Here is a 16,931-nt window from a genome sequence, read left to right as displayed (position 1 = left end):
GATTTTTTTTACCTCACTACTATAAAGATGTCAGTTTGGTAAGGACTTGCTCATGAAATATAGCTCCTGGTGCGTGGTGCATGTTTTACAAGGAAAATGCAGATAGCGGTAGCTTCACGATTATGGGGCTGTGTAAAGTTTACTTTAAATGTTAAGTTAGTCTTTAGAATCGAAGACTTAACATCTTATTCACACAATATGATACATAATGTATCTTATCCATATACCAATTACAAGACGCACACAGATATTATATATTACATATGTGTTTCCGGGAAAACCATCCAATGGTTCAGTACAGATCTTGGGACAGAGCTGGACCAGCTGCCATGTTTTCTCCTTTAGTCTTCTCTTTTATATCTCTCCCTAGTTTTCCCATATCTCCACATTTGACGTCTGATGGTTACAGATCTGGGGACAGAGCTGGGGTGGCTGCTATGTTTGCTCCTTTAGTCTTCTCTAGGACATCTCTCCCTAGTTTCCCCATATCTCCACACTTGACGTCTGATGGTTACAGATCTTGGGAGAGAGCTGGGGTAGCTGCCATGTTTGCTCCTTTGGTCTTCTCTAGGACATCTCTCCCTAGTTTTCCCATATCTCCACACTTGACGTCTGATGGTTACAGATCTTGGGAGAGAGCTGGGGTAGCTGCCATGTTTGATCCTTTAGTCTTCTCTAGGACATCTCTCCCTAGTTTTCCCATATCTCCACACTTGACGTCTGATGGTTACAGATCTTGGGAGAGAGCTGGGGTGGCTGCCATGTTTGCTCCTTTAGTCTTCTCTAGGACATCTCTCCCTAGTTTTCCCATATCTCTACACTTGACGTCTGATGGTTACAGATCTGGGACAGAGCTGGGGTGGCTGCCATGTTTGCTCCTTTAGTCTTCTCTAGGACATCTCTCCCTAGTTTTCCCATATCTCTACACTTGACGTCTGATGGTTACAGATCTGGGGACAGAGCTGGGGTGGCTGCTATGTTTGCTCCTTTAGTCTTCTCTAGGACATCTCTCCCTAGTTTCCCCATATCTCCACACTTGACGTCTGATGGTTACAGATCTTGGGAGAGAGCTGGGGTAGCTGCCATGTTTGATCCTTTAGTCTTCTCTAGGACATCTCTCCCTAGTTTTCCCATATCTCCACACTTGACGTCTGATGGTTACAGATCTTGGGAGAGAGCTGGGGTGGCTGCCATGTTTGCTCCTTTAGTCTTCTCTAGGACATCTCTCCCTAGTTTTCCCATATCTCTACACTTGACGTCTGATGGTTACAGATCTGGGACAGAGCTGGGGTGGCTGCCATGTTTGCTCCTTTAGTCTTCTCTAGGACATTTTCCCCTAGTTTTCCCATATCTCTACACTTGGCACCTGATGGTTACAGATCTGGGACAGAGCTGGGGTGGCTGCCATGTTTGATCCTTTAGTCTTCTCTAGGACATCTCTCCCTAGTTTTCCCATATCTCCACATTTGACGTCTGATGGTTACAGATCTTGGGAGAGAGCTGGGGTGGCTGCCATGTTTTCTCCTTTAGTCTTCTCTTTTTTATATTTTTCCCTAGTTTTCCCATATCTCCACACTTGACGTCTGATGGTTACAGATCTGGGGAGAGAGCTGGGGTGGCTGCCATGTTTGCTCCTTTAGTCTTCTCTAGGACATCTCTCCCTAGTTTTTCCATATCTCCACACTTGACACCTGATGGTTACAGATCTGGGGTGGCTGCCATGTTTGCTCCTTTGGTCTTTTCTTGGACATCTTTCCCTAGTTTTCCCATATCTCCACACTTGACGACTGATGATTTCACCTGGTGCCGCTTTTGACATTGTGATGTAGACAATGGCCTCAATTCATCAAGATTTTCTCTCCAGTCTTGAGGAGAGGACATGTAGGAGTAAGAGGCACACGCCTCTTAGTGAATCCAAGGCGTTTGCCAAGTTGTGTGGACCTCTGTGCCCCATGCCACAAATGTTACTCCAGTCCTTGACTAGAGTAAGATTTCTAGTGTAAGTAATGCCACAGCTCATCATGTATTAGATGAGCTGTACCGTTTTGCCCCCACCCCATCTCAACCCATTTTGGCGAAGCTGTGAGAAACTGGCGTGAAACCGCTAAAAGTCTCAACATTTTTGCAAAACTACGAGTTGTGCAAAAATTTTACAACTTTTCCAACAATTTATACAAGAATTCTGGCGAAATTGCTTTGATGAATCTGGACCACGATGGACAATGTGTCTTTCTTTACCTTTGTTATTATCTAACAAATAAAGTAGTTCTCTGTAGCGCTATAGTATGCAAACATGAAATATATGAAATTTGAACTCCATCAGGAAAATAGGAATAACTGAGAATACTTAGCGCATAAATTGGCCAATTCATGGGTACCCGGCAGCCACAGTAAGGCGATTCTCGTTGCTGGGAACCCATGTAATGTGAATCCTCTCTTAGACTGACGCCTACATGTATATGGGAAGGTAGGATCCTGCTATAATTAAAGCTACCTGCGGCTTAAGGGTGGAGCCTTTACTTTTGTTATTGGCTCGACTTACCATGTTGTGCGTGACCAACTTAAAAAAAAAAGAAAAAAAAAAGGCCCCCACGTGATTTCACTTGTCATAAGGCTCTAAATTTGGGAAAAAAATGCTCTTAAAGTAATTTGCAGTAAGAGTAGACCCATCTGTAAGAAGAATTTTCCTACGATTGCATATGTACCCATACATGCAAAAAGAATTGGCCAGCGGTCTAATGCATAGATGGGCTAACTTTTTTTCTGGCTGATAGGAGGGTCCCTATGACATATTAATGCTACAATAGGGCACCCTCCCTCATGTGTCATAATTGTGTAATTAAAAGGTATAGCAATAAGAACCGCTCAGCGGTGTAGAAAAAGGCTACATATACTCATGATATACATCCGGCCAAAAGAAGTGGCCTGACCCCTGCTACAACAATCATGACTTCTAGACTGACCTTCGATGAAGCCTCATCAGAACGGTTTTCTAGAAGGTTAATCTGGGAGATTTCAGTGGTAAAAAAACAGTTTATCGCTGGCCTGAACCCTTCGTTTCAGTGAAAGACGGAAGTAGCGCACAACTAGAAGGACGTTTTTCTTGAACGAGAAGACATGGTTACATCAGCAAAAAATGTAACATAATATTACCCGAGGTTCTGGGAAGAGATGTTCCGCTAACACATATGATGTTGCGGTGTTCAGATGTCATTAGACATGTAATTATTTCTACAAACACCTGTACAAACATATCACCTCCTATTTATGAAGCATACATTGGTTCTACAAGACCACAAGTGGTGACAGCGGAGTTTGTCACATCCTTCCTGTTATTGTGCAAGTCAATACCTATGCGTTAATGCATTTTGCTTGGCTCAAGGCCAATTGTCCATAGTCATCTATTAGTCTTACTGTTTAATTACCTGTAATTAAAATGTTACAATATGATATAAATCCTCCTCATTGACACAAATATAAGTCATTATTTTCAATGAGATTTCCCTTTGTACCTATGTAATGACTAGACTATGAATAGTGACGGCCACTTCTCCATGATGATTCCCCATTATTCGGACTGCTCTCCTATGTATGCAAGTAGATTCCCGGTTGATTCTTCTTTTTTTATCAATGTTGAAAAACACTTTTTACAAAAACATCACCACCCTAATAAACATGTATTCAACAATAAGTCATCAGCTCTGATGTTTAATTCCCCAACATGAGAACCAGGCCATGAGAAGTGAAGTAGTACATAGTGCCTGTTGAAATGAATAGGCTTTGTATAATGCTCAGACAGTGTCCTCCTATAGAAATGGTTTGTTGATGCCCTCTTTTTAGCTCATTGAGTTAAAAATAAAACCTTATATTAATTGAGAATGTTCCAAAAATGGTATTTGAAACTGAATTTCTAAACAAACTACCTGGTATTGGCACTTGCGTTTCTGCAGTAGGTGCAACCATGTAAAAATAACTTTGTGTAAGGGGGTGCTACAAAACATTTTTGACCACATATTGCCTTCATTTATTCTTTTTGCATGACACAAAAGATGATATCAAACTCTGACCAAAGACCAGTTTCTGAAAAAAATCTGGTTCGGCGAATTGTTTGAATATTTTCCTCTTTGTTGGGAAGAGTGGTTAGATAAGCATAGGTTAGATATGTCAAAAAGAGAAAATCAGCCTGAGACCCTGTTAGGCTAGTTTCACACTTGCCGAACTCCTTCAGGGACTTCTGTCTGAAGCCAAGAAAAACGGGATTAAGAACATGGCTGTGGAATCCGAGTCATGGAGTTCAAGTCGGTGTCCATTTTGGTGGAGTCGGTATACAATGGACCGACTCAGACTCCTTAAATATATAATACATTAGGTACAGTAGTTCAATGCAGGATGTGCTGTAAATGTTTTCATAAGAATTTGGGAAAGTTATGAAATGTCTTATAAATGTCTTTTCTATTCCTGATCTAAGGATCTGGGCTTTTAGTTGAGATGAATCTGTGCTGCACTTTATGTACATGCTCAGTAGTCAGGCAGGGCTGTGGAGTCGGGAGTCAGGGAAATTGAGGAGTCTTGAGTGGGAGGTTTGTCTTACCGACTCCACAGCCCTGATTAAGAAGCCATTGAGGCAAACTGATTACGGATTGCAACTTTGGACTGTGTTTGTTTGACCACTTCCGTCATTGTCTGCTGCACTATTGTGTCCAGTATAAGGCTGACGCCACCAAACAAAATGTGAAATTGTGTTCAAAGTTGTTAATTTTGGAATTTGTTTGCCTTTATGGCTCCATTAGTTTCCTTCTGAATTACATTTTTCTTGGCTTAGATGAAAGCCCCTAATGGAGATGACAATTAGCCTTAAAGGAAGAGATCAAGTGACAATCCCTACAGACCAACCACGGATGACAGATGATTCAACTGTGGCCATCTGAAATATTTGTCTACCAAGGTGTTCCATTTTTTTCTTGATGACCTTCAAGTCCTTTATTTTCCTAACATACATATTACCGTAATTCCTAAGAAATGCTCTGTGGAGTGGGATTGGTCGCCTACTATTTCCAGTGTTCTCGTTATTCATCCCCTTACATTCCTGGGGTTCACTTTATTTTCTGCCTGCCTGCTAACCTCATTTTAAAGGTCCTGTTGCCCACTTCAGTTTCAAGGTCTTAAGATCCTTGAGATGTCCGGATACAAAGAAAGGAGATTTGTTTCTGACAATCAAATCCTGTAGCTAATCAGAAACTGTCAACACATCCTGTCTATACAGTAATAAAATATTTGATGTAGAGGCACCGAGTCTCCCAGTAATATATAAGCAATCAGTGGCAGCACGCTCCCTGCAATGAACTCTGCCACCATCCAAACAAAGGTATCTGATAAACACGTGTATATGTAGTGAGCCCAGATGAAGAGCAATCCAGAGCCGCAGTGAAGCCGAGGTCATTCCCATTATCAGAGAGAACCTGAAAGTCATTTGTTTTATGCCATCTGTGTGGAAAACGAATGGCCTCTTAAATGCAAAGAATGTTTTTAGGAAGTGTGTGTTTGTTTTTTAAGGCGACATGGGTATTAAACAACAGTTTTTTGTATTTGTTATGGATATGTAATCTACACACAGTACTCAAAAAACACACACTTGCTATATGTATGTGTGTGTCTATACTGATCATGCTGTGCATTGATCTACCAGCATGGGAATGTGGCAGGATTTTGTCAACCACATTAATCATCTCAACATTTTAAAAAGTGGCATTAAATGGGTCTTCCGGTTAGGCCCCGTTCACACATTCAGTATTTCGTCACTATTTTATATCAGTATTTGTAAGCCAAAACCAGGAGAGGAAGAATCAGAGGAAAAGTATAATAGAAACACGTCACCACTTCTGTATTTATCACCCACTCCTGGTTTTGGCTTACAAATACTGATATGAAATACTGACCAAATACTGAACGTGTGAACGTGGCCTTATTCAAAGGTTTTACCTAGCAGGCATTCTTACTACCAATATATTTGTGTAGGGGTTTCAGGACCTCCCGCACTTACCTATCCAGTTGAGAAGTGAAAGTTTGCAAAAGCTCTTTAAAATGGGAATACCCCTTCAAGCACAAAGCACTCTTCCTGGAAGGCTTAAAGGCCACCTTTCTAACTATTATTTTTTAAATTTTATAATTGTGTCCATGAATGTACAATTTAAAATGAATCAGCTTTGCAAATAAATTATTATTATTTATTATAATATATTCTAATAAAATATTATAATAAAATATTATAATAAATTATTATCATAAATAAAAATGCGCCTATAATTATGCAGAGCTGTGTGTCTCTACAGCAACAAAGTACAGACAAAACCTGTGTAATCCAAGTGATACTCCCTGCTATCAACTATATTGCTTCTATGCTTCTTGAATGTATGATGCTAGGAAATAGAGGGTGGATGGTGGAGATGGCTCCATGATGTCAGCCACTGATGTAGACAGATGAGGCCATGCCATTTTAAAGAGGACCAGCCAGCAGGTGAAAAGTGGCCAGTTTTTGCTCTCATTTTATTCCCGCTTCTCCCCTGAGCATGCTATTTTTTTGTTCTTTTCAAATCCATCATGCAGTGCCATAGATATGCTCTTTTTTTATTTTCTGCTAATTTTTATGGTCTTGACTAGTGTTGAGCGAGTATGTTCTGTCCGAGTATGCTCGGGCCGAGCTCCGAATATTTACAGCTGCTCGGTGATATGTTTGAATCGCTCCCGTGTGCATGATTTGCAACTGTTTGACAGCTTTATTACATGTGAGGAATGTCTATTTCTTACACATTCCTCCCATGTAATAAAGCTGTCAAACAGTTGCAAATCATGCACACGGGAGCGATTCAACCATATCACCGAGCAGCTGGAAATACTCAGAGCTCGGCCCGAGCATACTCGGCGAAAGGGTTAATAGAACATACTCGCTCAACACATACCACTAGGGCATTTCTCACAGGGGAATAATGCAGAGCAGCCAAAAGACACCACCCCCGCAGAACCCATTAGGCTACACACCCCTTTATAAAGCCTATAAAATTTAGAACTAAACAAAAAGGCCTATATCTTTAGAACCATGTAGTATATGTAAAAAAAAAACAAAACAGAAACTGAAGTACTCAGGGGAGCAGCAGGAATTAAATATGAGCAAAAAATATTCAGTTTTGACCTGGTGACAAGTCCTCTTTAAGCCATCCTAAATCTGAGCTAGGAGAAGATTCTGCTCAGGACATCCTTGTTCTTTTATACCCATCTTAATGTCAGTGGACCATAGGTTGGGTCAAACATTGTCCAGACAAATGTGAAGATGGGATATTGCCAGATTTTGTCTACAATGTGTCTTGACGACATATTAGAGCCGCGGATTATCAAACGTAGGGGGCTTTGCACGTTATAGACTCGCTAATTATGACTTGTATACAACACATCCTAGTCAGCTCATTAGCACTTAGAGATCGAAATGCTTCAAAATATGAATAGAAAGATTTATGTGAAATAATCAACCTAATTAGTAATTCTGACCCACAGCCCTTTCACAGTCAGGTGCCACATAGGACTAAATACACATAATGTAGTAATAATGGTTTATGGTTTCCATATACTGTAATCTGCACAGAATAAAACAAACTCAAGAATGGTCAAACAGTTAAAGAAGCACTCCTCCCATCAATGTTTTTATTCTAATATATTGCAGTCATATTGTACAGCACTGTGTACTCACAATTGCTCATTTTGCCTTTCTACCAAAGGGTTCAGCTAGTTAGATTATAATCACGTTATATCATAGACCTGATGAAAAAGAGAAGAATTATCTGGGTAGAAAGGCAAAATGAGCAATTGTAAGTACACAGTGCCATATAATATGATGATTGCAATATATTAAGAGGATAAAAACTTTGATTCAAGTGCTTCTTTAAGATACATTGTTTTGATTGAGGTATTAGGGTAGTTCCTGACAGTGGACTCGATCCGCTGTGCATTGAGTGTGTAATCATCTGGTTCTTCTCTACGGTGGACAGTTTTTATGTTTGTCTAACATGCAGGTACTTATTTTCTTTCTCAATTTCGATAGGCTTTAAATTGGTAAAATATATGAAGCAGGGATTTGTGTATGCTGTTCGCAATTGTCTGTAGGTTTGTGAATAATGCATACTTTATTGCTAGATTTGACCTTTCTATCTCGTCGTACATCATCAAAGATTTTCTTTTAGGCTGCAATGAGATTTGGGTATTCAGTAGAGAACCAGCCGGTAATGACTTGTCATTGTCCAATTTCCTTTTGCCTGTCAACAAAAAAAATATCCACATTGCTGATATCATCCATTTTATATTCTCCTCCAACTAACCTTCTGGCCTGACATTTAAAAGAGATTTATACAATCTGAAATAGACAGTTGTGCTTTGTAGACATGATTCCTTTACACTGGGGACAGATGCAGACATATAAACAATAAACAGTCTTTGATGGTGATCACTGCTAATTTTTGTAGGCTCCTCGAAATCTGCAATGACATCTCAAGAACGTAGTCTATGAAGGTAGTCCACATGTATGTTAACCCTCTTGTATGTTCCACAGTCCTCCTGTTCGTCCCAGGAGAAGCTACACCAGTTACCATATCAACCAACACCCGACGAACTACATTTTTTGTCCAAACATTTCTGCACGGAGAGCATTGCCAGCGATGACAGATGCCGGAACACACCGCTGCGCCCTCGCTCCAGGAGTCTCAGGTGTGTGAAGTCTTCTACTGTCACCGAAGAAATAATCAATCAGGATTAAATTTAGTCTTGTTCTAAATGTGAAATGTGATCATCGAATAGTCAACCTCTGAATACAAATTGTTTACAAGAACGTGATCAGTCTTATAGAACGTTTATTTTCTGATAACTTTGAATTCTTCGTTGCTTGGGTGGGTTTTGAAGTTCTATCATCGTATAGGGTGTCGGCAAAGTCCAGTTACAATTGCTTTAGTACTATCCTGTACCATTATGCTCAGAGCAAAAAAACAACTTTTATAAGGCGGTAGAACCCTAATTTTAGCATCAATAAGGGTCAATCTGAGCAGTCTTTCTGATAATCTTAAGATTTATGGATTACAGATGTAAGGAACAGACTCTATCAAACTTTAACTATATTCAACTTATCCAACTTATCATAGCTGATCGGAAGCTTTTTGTATATGAGTACAGAAAACAATAACGCTAAAATTGTCATGTCTAATGCAATATTGGCAAAATCATCCTTGCTATAGACTTAAAGAAGCTCCCCCATCAAAATTTTTATCCTCTTAATATATTTTATTGCAATCATCATATTATATAGCACAGTGTGCTTACAATTGCTCATTTTGCCTTTCTCCCCAGTTAATTCTTCTCTTTTCCATTAGGTCTATGACATCACGTGATTAAAAACTGATTGGCTGAATCGTTTTAAGATCTATGTAGAAACAGGAGGTCAATTTTCACTGTATGAGTCATCAGTCATTTCAAAAGTCAATGACAGGGGGAGGAGGGAGCCGCTGGGTCAGGAGTTGAAGAGGCGGGGTGATAAATAGGGTTGAGCGAATTTGTTCGGCATTTCAAATTCATGTTTGAGGTTCTGCCTTGTCGCGCCAAAAAATTGGCTCCGTCCATGAACATCCTTGATTTGCCACGCTGTCATGCAGATAACATCGTGCCAAATCAGGGATGTTCGTGGGCAGAGCCGATTTTTTGGCGCGAACAAGCTGGAACCCTGAACACGAATTTGAAAAGCCGAACAAATTCGCTCAACACTAGTGATAAACACAAGGACAAAAAACTTCCCATTTCTACATAGAGCAGAGAAAAGAGCAGAATTAACTGAGTAGAAAGACAAAATGAGCAATTGTAAGTACACAGTGCTATATAATATGATTGCGATATATTAAAAGGATAAAAACTTTGATGGGAGGAGAGCTTCTTTGAAGAGTAACTTCTAGGCATTGCAGTTATGAATTTTTAGAATATACTTTGTTACTTTTGTTTTCTTCGTTCTCACCTAAACACTAGGCTGCAGTGCTGTTTCAATGCCCAATTTATTTTATTTTAGAAGCTCCTTTCAACTGCTGCTCAGCAAGATTCATACAGTTCATTCAAACAATCAGTGTACAGGCCTTTCCCTATCTGAGCCTCTGTGCTCCGCAGCCCCAGTACTCAAGGGAAATGCCATAGTCTGATTGTTTGAATATACTGTACAGTACTTGCCTGAGAGAGAAGGAAACAAAATAAGGTAGTTAACTATTTACAAAAATATAATAATCTTACAGGAACAGAAGGATAACTACATTTTAAAAAAAGTTTTTAAGCCCATTGAGTATTTGGTGAGTTTTTGAAGCTGCTTACTTTTAATGCATAAAAAAATGCAGCCTCATAGAGTTTCAGTCAAGTGTATGGAATTTATAGAAAAATCCTACGTAAACTGACTTGAAATCCGCGACATATTTATTTCTCTTGTAGGTGCACTGATTTTTATGATTGGATTTTACCCATAGAATTGTGTTAGATGCGGAAAATCGTCAGGTAAAAAAGGCAGGTAAAACCACACTTGATTGTATCAATTTGGTTTGGTCAAAGCCTAATACCAGGAGGTATCATAAACAAAGCGGCATTATGTAAAAGCATGACTTCCTTAAAAAAGGCTAGTAAAACGCAGCGTCAAAAATCTGATACAAATGCATGAAAAATTGCACTCAACAACACAATGAAACAACACGAGTAACCGAATTTATCCAATAGATGCAGAATGCTGCAGACAATCTTCAACATCAAAAACTCACCAAATACTCATCTTGGGAACGTAGCCTTAAATGTTTGTCCTTTACCTGTAGTCAAAAGCTAGGATAAAATTTAGCATCATGACACTGAAGGATGCCATGGAGGTTTGTGAAGTGCCACCACAGCATCCAGCAATCCTACAACCAGAAAGTTTAAACCTGATTCTGACTGGAGAGTCGGGTCCTTTTTAGAAGATTCTTAAAAACTGTTTTCTCTTTTATATACATATGTAGACCAAGGCTATGTTCACACATCATGTTTTTTTTTATGCAAATTTTCAGCTCCCTTTTGCAGTACCATCAAAGTCTATGAGAAACCAGAATTCTCTGTTCATACATCATGGTCTTTTTTGTTTAGGATTTTGTGCCTTTCATGGTCTTTTGGAAAATAGAGCATTTCACTTCTTTCAGCATTTTTTCTGTGTTTTTCACCGTTTTTTCACCCATAGGAAGTAATGGGTGGTGAAAAAAAAAAAAACTCATCAAAATTTGTATCAGCATTTTTTCAGCGTTTTTGATGCCAAAATAGAATGGGGTTCTTTTTTTCACAGAACTGTATGTACGTGCATAAAAAGATAGGACAGTGAAAAAAACGCTGAAAAACACACCAAAAACTCAGGAAAAAAGCACCAAAACTGCAAGAAAAATCCTGAACAAAATGCCCGTGAAGACCAGGTTTTGCTGCAGAAAATTGACACAAAAAAACCCCCATGATGTGTGAACATAGCCTTACTCTCTGGCCCGCTAATGGTTTTGAGATTATTCCACTTACACTGTCCTAGCCGAGAAATACGCTTCATAGAACGGGCAGCACCAACCTATTATGTTTGCTCTAGTGACCAGCATACAAACTGGAATAAGTCAAGACTGTAGTAGATGGTAATTAATGAAATAATTACAAAAAGTACCAAAAGTTTCAGATATTATATTTCTGTAAGTTTCTGTTGATACGTTCCATTTCATGTAGTTCTTTAACTCCCTATTATATTTTGATATCCTTTGAAATGTCTGTGATGATCTTCTTCTTCTCGGTGGGTGGTGGTTTATGTTGGTTTGACCCTGATTGCAGGGTAACACAGAGGGGAAGATTTCCATTATCGTTTATCTTCTTACCACGCAGATTCCAAATGTGACATAGACAATAAAGTTTATAGCAGCTGAACATGATGACCCCAGCTACTGCTGATCATGACTCCCACCTTTCTTTGGGTTGGCGGCTTTTCTTCTTAGGAGACTCACACGTTTCTGACTGCTTGTTATAGTGTTGCTTCTACCCTTGGAAGTAATTGTGTTGATGTATGAACTGCTTTAATTCTGAGTAAATAAAAAGACCATTTTGTGTGTTTTCAGCCCTGGACGTACACCTGCCTGCTGTGACCACGAGATAATTATGATGAACCATGTGTACAAAGAACGATTCCCGAAGGTAATTTGACACAATTTTCTGTGTGGTATAAAGGCTTTGCTTTGTATGTGGAATTCCTTATTCCTCTGTCATAGTACAGATGGGTCTGTGTTCATTGTAAAAAGGCCTACAACCATTACACAATACACCTGTAATACATATTTCATTCATTAGTTGGAAAAAATGATGCTGATTATATTACTCTCATAGCAAACTACCTCTCTGCTAATTTTTTAATTCTTCAGTCTGGATTCTAACAATGCTACTGAAACTGATCTGGGGGTTTACATGCCATAGAGGTAGACTGAGGTTGCTGGGGGTTTCTTAGACAGGGAACTTGGCCTTTGACCCAAGATTATGGCCCTTCTATTCCGGATGCCAAAAACAGCACCATAATAGGGAATGCGGTTTTCATTTTTGCTATTGTACCTCCTTGTCTTCTATGTGTACTTCTTAATTGTACAAATATTGGTAACAACCTTCTAAACATGAAGGCCTATATTCCATACTCCTTTATCATGACCTGTCCTAAGGCTAAGTGCCCACGAAGCAGAAATGCTCCGGATTTTTTCTGCATCTCCCTGGCAGGAAAAACGCAAGCGGATTTTACATGCGTTTTTCCCGCCGGGTAGAAGCGTTTGTAAAGCGTTTTTGCATGCATTTCCGCATTTGGGTTGTACAGTGCTTTTCCAAGCGATTTTAGCATCACTTGGAAAAGTGTTTGATAACTTGGTCACACTATATAAATCCATGCAACCGGCATGGATTTATATAGTGTGACCAAGTTAATAGTTAAAAAAAAGACTAAAAATGGTAAAAAATTAAAATAAAACATTATACTCACCTTCCGATGGCCCCTGGTCTCCTGTACGGTGCATCCGGTGTCTTCGGCGGCTCGCGGTGGTGTAAAAGGACCTTCCACAACGTCATTTAGTCATGTGACAGGTCACGTGACCGCTGATGTCGGCGGTCACGTGACCTGTCACATGACTAAATGATGTCATGGAAGGTCCTTTTACACCACCGCGAGCCGCCGAAGACTCCAGACGCACCATACAGGAGACCGGGGACCATCGGAAGGCGAGTATAATGTTTTTTTTTATTATTATTTTAATTATTTTTTAACTATAGGTACTATGGTACCCGGGTCTGGATGAGTCTCCTCTTCTCCAGACCCGGGTACCATCCGCACATTGAATCGCTTAATATCCGCATGCGTACATGTAGTCATGCGGATATTATGCGATTCAGTGCAAGTCAATTGCAGCAATTACGCCGCGTTTCCGCAAAATTAATGGACATGCTACGAATTTTTCCGCAATGATAATCCGCAGCAATAATATCCGCAGCATGTGCACAACACATACGGATTATTATTGGGGACCATGGGAGACCTTCTACAAAGCGCTGTTAAGCGTTTCCACGGCGGAATTGCCGCTGCAGAAACGCTTAAAAAATGCATAGTGGGCACACAGTCCTAAGTCCCTGGCCTTATGGCCGACCCTGGTTTTCTGTACATTTCATTAATTTCTAGTTTACAATCAGATATTTACTCTCTGATTGAGAAATACTGTATATCTGCTATATGTAAGCATCATTGTCATTTCAACAGTAAAGGCCTTCATACATTTATTATGTATAAATATATTATACATATGTCTAAAGTTGGCTGTACTCACCAAGATCGGCAGAATTGACCGATAGGTGACATCGAAGAAGACAAAGATCCAGCCTGAATAATTGCAATGTCCGATCCTTTTGTTGACACTGGAGAAAAGGCACTGCCAGAAGAGTATGGCAACGGCTTTCTCATGAAGAACACAGGAACGCTTGGCTGGGGAGACAGGAGAGAAATGTTAGCCGAACTATTGTTACATCACTATCTAAAGTAAATGGGGGCCTTTATTTTAATGACCTGCAATACTGTGAAAGAAGCTCTCCCATCTATATATTTTTTATTAAATGTGTGTAAATGTGCATGTAGTGTAATGTTAATATACTCACCTACCGCCGCTCTCTCCGGATAGAGAACAGCGGTAGGGCATATATTAATACACTCACATTACACTACATTCATATCACATTTAATAAAAATATATATGGAGTGGAGTGCTTCTTTAAATAAAAAACACAATGTTAAGTCATTATGAGGATAACAGACCTTTGGAGGAATAATCTGGTTTAAAGCCATATTAAGGGTGTTGTCTGGTCATACCATATTGATGGCCTATCCTTTAGATAGTGGGGGTACAACACTTGACACCCCCACCAATAAGCTGTTACTTGATCCGGACATCGGATGTGAACACATGGAATAGAGCTGCAGACCCCGGCTCCATTCATTGTGTAGGGACTGCTGCCGAGTACTACAGACCGGCTCCTAGTGGTAAGCCTTTAAAGAGCTGTTTTAATTTCTTAAAAAGCAAAATTTATGACGCTTTCTAATATACTTTGTGTATTGTTTTGGGATCTTTGCTTGCTGTCGTTACAAGCAAGCCTTCATTCTCTACTTTCATTAGTTAATAAGGTTTTCCCATCTCATAAAATTATTGTGAAGGCTTATCTTAGCGATATTCAATGTCGTTGGTGAGAGTTCGAACTTTGAGGTTCTCACCTATCCTGAGAAAATTGGCGACACAACTTTGAGGGTAGATCTAATTTTGGTCCTGTAAAAACGTTTCCGACCACCAATCTGTGTCAGGAACTGCAGAAGGATCAATTAAATGAGGATAAATGGCAATTTCTTGCCCTAACGAATGGCTAAGTGGCCACTATGCAGCATTACACCATGGCCCTTTCATTGTCAGGATTGGTGGGGGTCCCAGAAGTTGGACCAGTATTGATTAAAAATTGGTGGAAAATCATAGCAATGTGCCATCACTTTGAGTTGGAAATAAACCTTTGAAAATCTTCCTTGGCCATTTGAAAGATATGGGTGTCCAGTTTGTACAGGGAAAGCCTGGTTCAGACATTACCATCCACTGAAGGTAAGCAGTCAAAATTAATGGTAGCAATCCGTGAAGTTGAATACAATGAAGAGTTGATGTAAATGTGTTTTTTTTTTTTTTGCATATATTTTTTATGTACAGTGATTAAACTATATTTAATTTTTTTTATGCTTTTTTACATCTTTGCCTCCACTTCTTTTTATTTATGTAATTTAGTATTGTTGGTTTTGGTTATGTATTTGTTACACCGCTTTGCAATGCTTTGAAAGGTAACTTGTTTTCGATGCCCGTATTTCCTCAGGCCACGGCTCAGATGGAAGAGCGACTCCGGGACATTATCACCAACTATTCCCCTGACAGCGTGCTTCCGCTACCAGATGGCGTGCTCAGCTTCACTCACCATCAGATCGTGGAGTTGGCACGAGATTGTCTGGATAAATCTTACCAAGGTCTCATAACTTCAAGATATTTCCTGGAGTTGCAGCAAAAATTAGAAAAGTTATTACAAGAGGTAAATGACATGTCTAAACCTGCAAATAAGTATTATTCCCGCATTTGTATTTTGATTTGAAATATCAATGAATGCAAATATTTTTACGCCCAAAAGACTAAATTATCCTAGGAGTGATACCTCTATTGGCTAACCAGAAAAATTATATTTCAAGCTTTCAGAGCACAGAGTTATCAGGCAGGATTACAAATGAATGACTGAGACAAAAGAACAACATTTAAGGGATGTTAGAACATGATATTTGTACATAGGAAACATGGGGGTGATGCCTCCTAAAGATAAGCCTAGGTTAAAAAATGAAGGTTTTTGTTACAAATGGAGAGGTGGTGGGAGTGATGGTCCAGGAGTTTAGCGTCTGGTAGAGGTGTGAAGTGTGTCCCTGTAGAGAGTCATAAATCCAGGTGTTAGATTGAGTCCTGTTGTTAAACACTTGAACATCCTTATCATCTTGAATTCTAAGATTTTCCTCTCTGTTGTACTTAAATTGATGTTTTAGTATTAAAACATTTACACCTATCATACTGTGTCCAGGTCCAAATAAATGTTTTCCCACAGTCCAGCTCATTCCTTATAGTATGTCTGTGTAGGCTCATCCTCGTTTGTAGGTTTTGCTGAGTTTCCCCAATAGAGGTTCCTCCAGGGCACCTTGTCCACTGTATCATGTACACCACATTGGAGGATGTACATGAGAAGGCATCCATGATCTTATAGTTGTGATTTGAGTTGGCTATCCGGACTTTATTTGTGGGGAAAATGTGGATACAAGTCTTATGTTACACAGGAATGTGCCATGGTCTGACGGTGAGGAGAGGACAATTCTGACCAGGAAATTCCTTAAGTTAGGGGACTGTGTCTAGGAAAGAATTGGTAGTTCTGGGAATACTTCTTACAGTCTGTGGTCTCTGGAACATCTGTTGAAGATCAGCACCAATTTTTCTTAGGATGTTCATGTGGGGGTTGTACATGACCACAGGAGGCGCCCTGCTGTTATCTTTCATTTGTTTGTAGTCCAGGAGGTGGCTCCTTGGGATCTTTTTGGCTCTCTGGATCTACTCGAATCTTAGCATCAGATGGGTATCCTTGTAGAAGTGTATTTCTCAGTGATAGCAGGTGTAGTTCATAGAATCATAGAATGGTAGAGTTGGAAGGGACCTCCTGGGTCATCTGGTCCAACCCCCTGCTCAAAGCAGGATTCACTAAATCATCTCAGACAGATGTTTGTCCAGCCTCTGTTTGAAGACGTCCATTGAAGGGGA

General features: G+C 39.8%; 1 protein-coding gene across 14 annotated transcripts in view; it reads left to right on the top strand.

Annotated features, from left to right (window-relative positions):
• MAST4 (microtubule associated serine/threonine kinase family member 4) overlaps positions 1-16,931 on the top strand; it is a 548,534-nt gene that overhangs the window by 442,184 nt on the left and 89,419 nt on the right. For all 14 annotated transcript variants that reach the window (XM_073680217.1, XM_073680208.1, XM_073680206.1 and 11 more), the window contains 3 exons: positions 8,594-8,748; positions 12,162-12,237; positions 15,466-15,675. In XM_073680217.1, the coding sequence (XP_073536318.1) occupies positions 8,594-8,748; positions 12,162-12,237; positions 15,466-15,675 (441 nt within the window). The remainder of the gene's footprint in view (positions 1-8,593; positions 8,749-12,161; positions 12,238-15,465; positions 15,676-16,931) is intronic.

This window comes from Phyllobates terribilis, unplaced genomic scaffold (genome assembly GCF_046119375.1).
Source record: "Phyllobates terribilis strain yellow unplaced genomic scaffold, ASM4611937v1 Scaffold_1__5_contigs__length_1240528914, whole genome shotgun sequence".
In the NCBI taxonomy this organism is placed as follows: Eukaryota; Metazoa; Chordata; class Amphibia; order Anura; family Dendrobatidae; genus Phyllobates; species Phyllobates terribilis.
The sequence above is the reverse complement of the archived record's forward strand: the minus strand, read 5'-3'. Positions and strand labels throughout refer to the sequence as shown.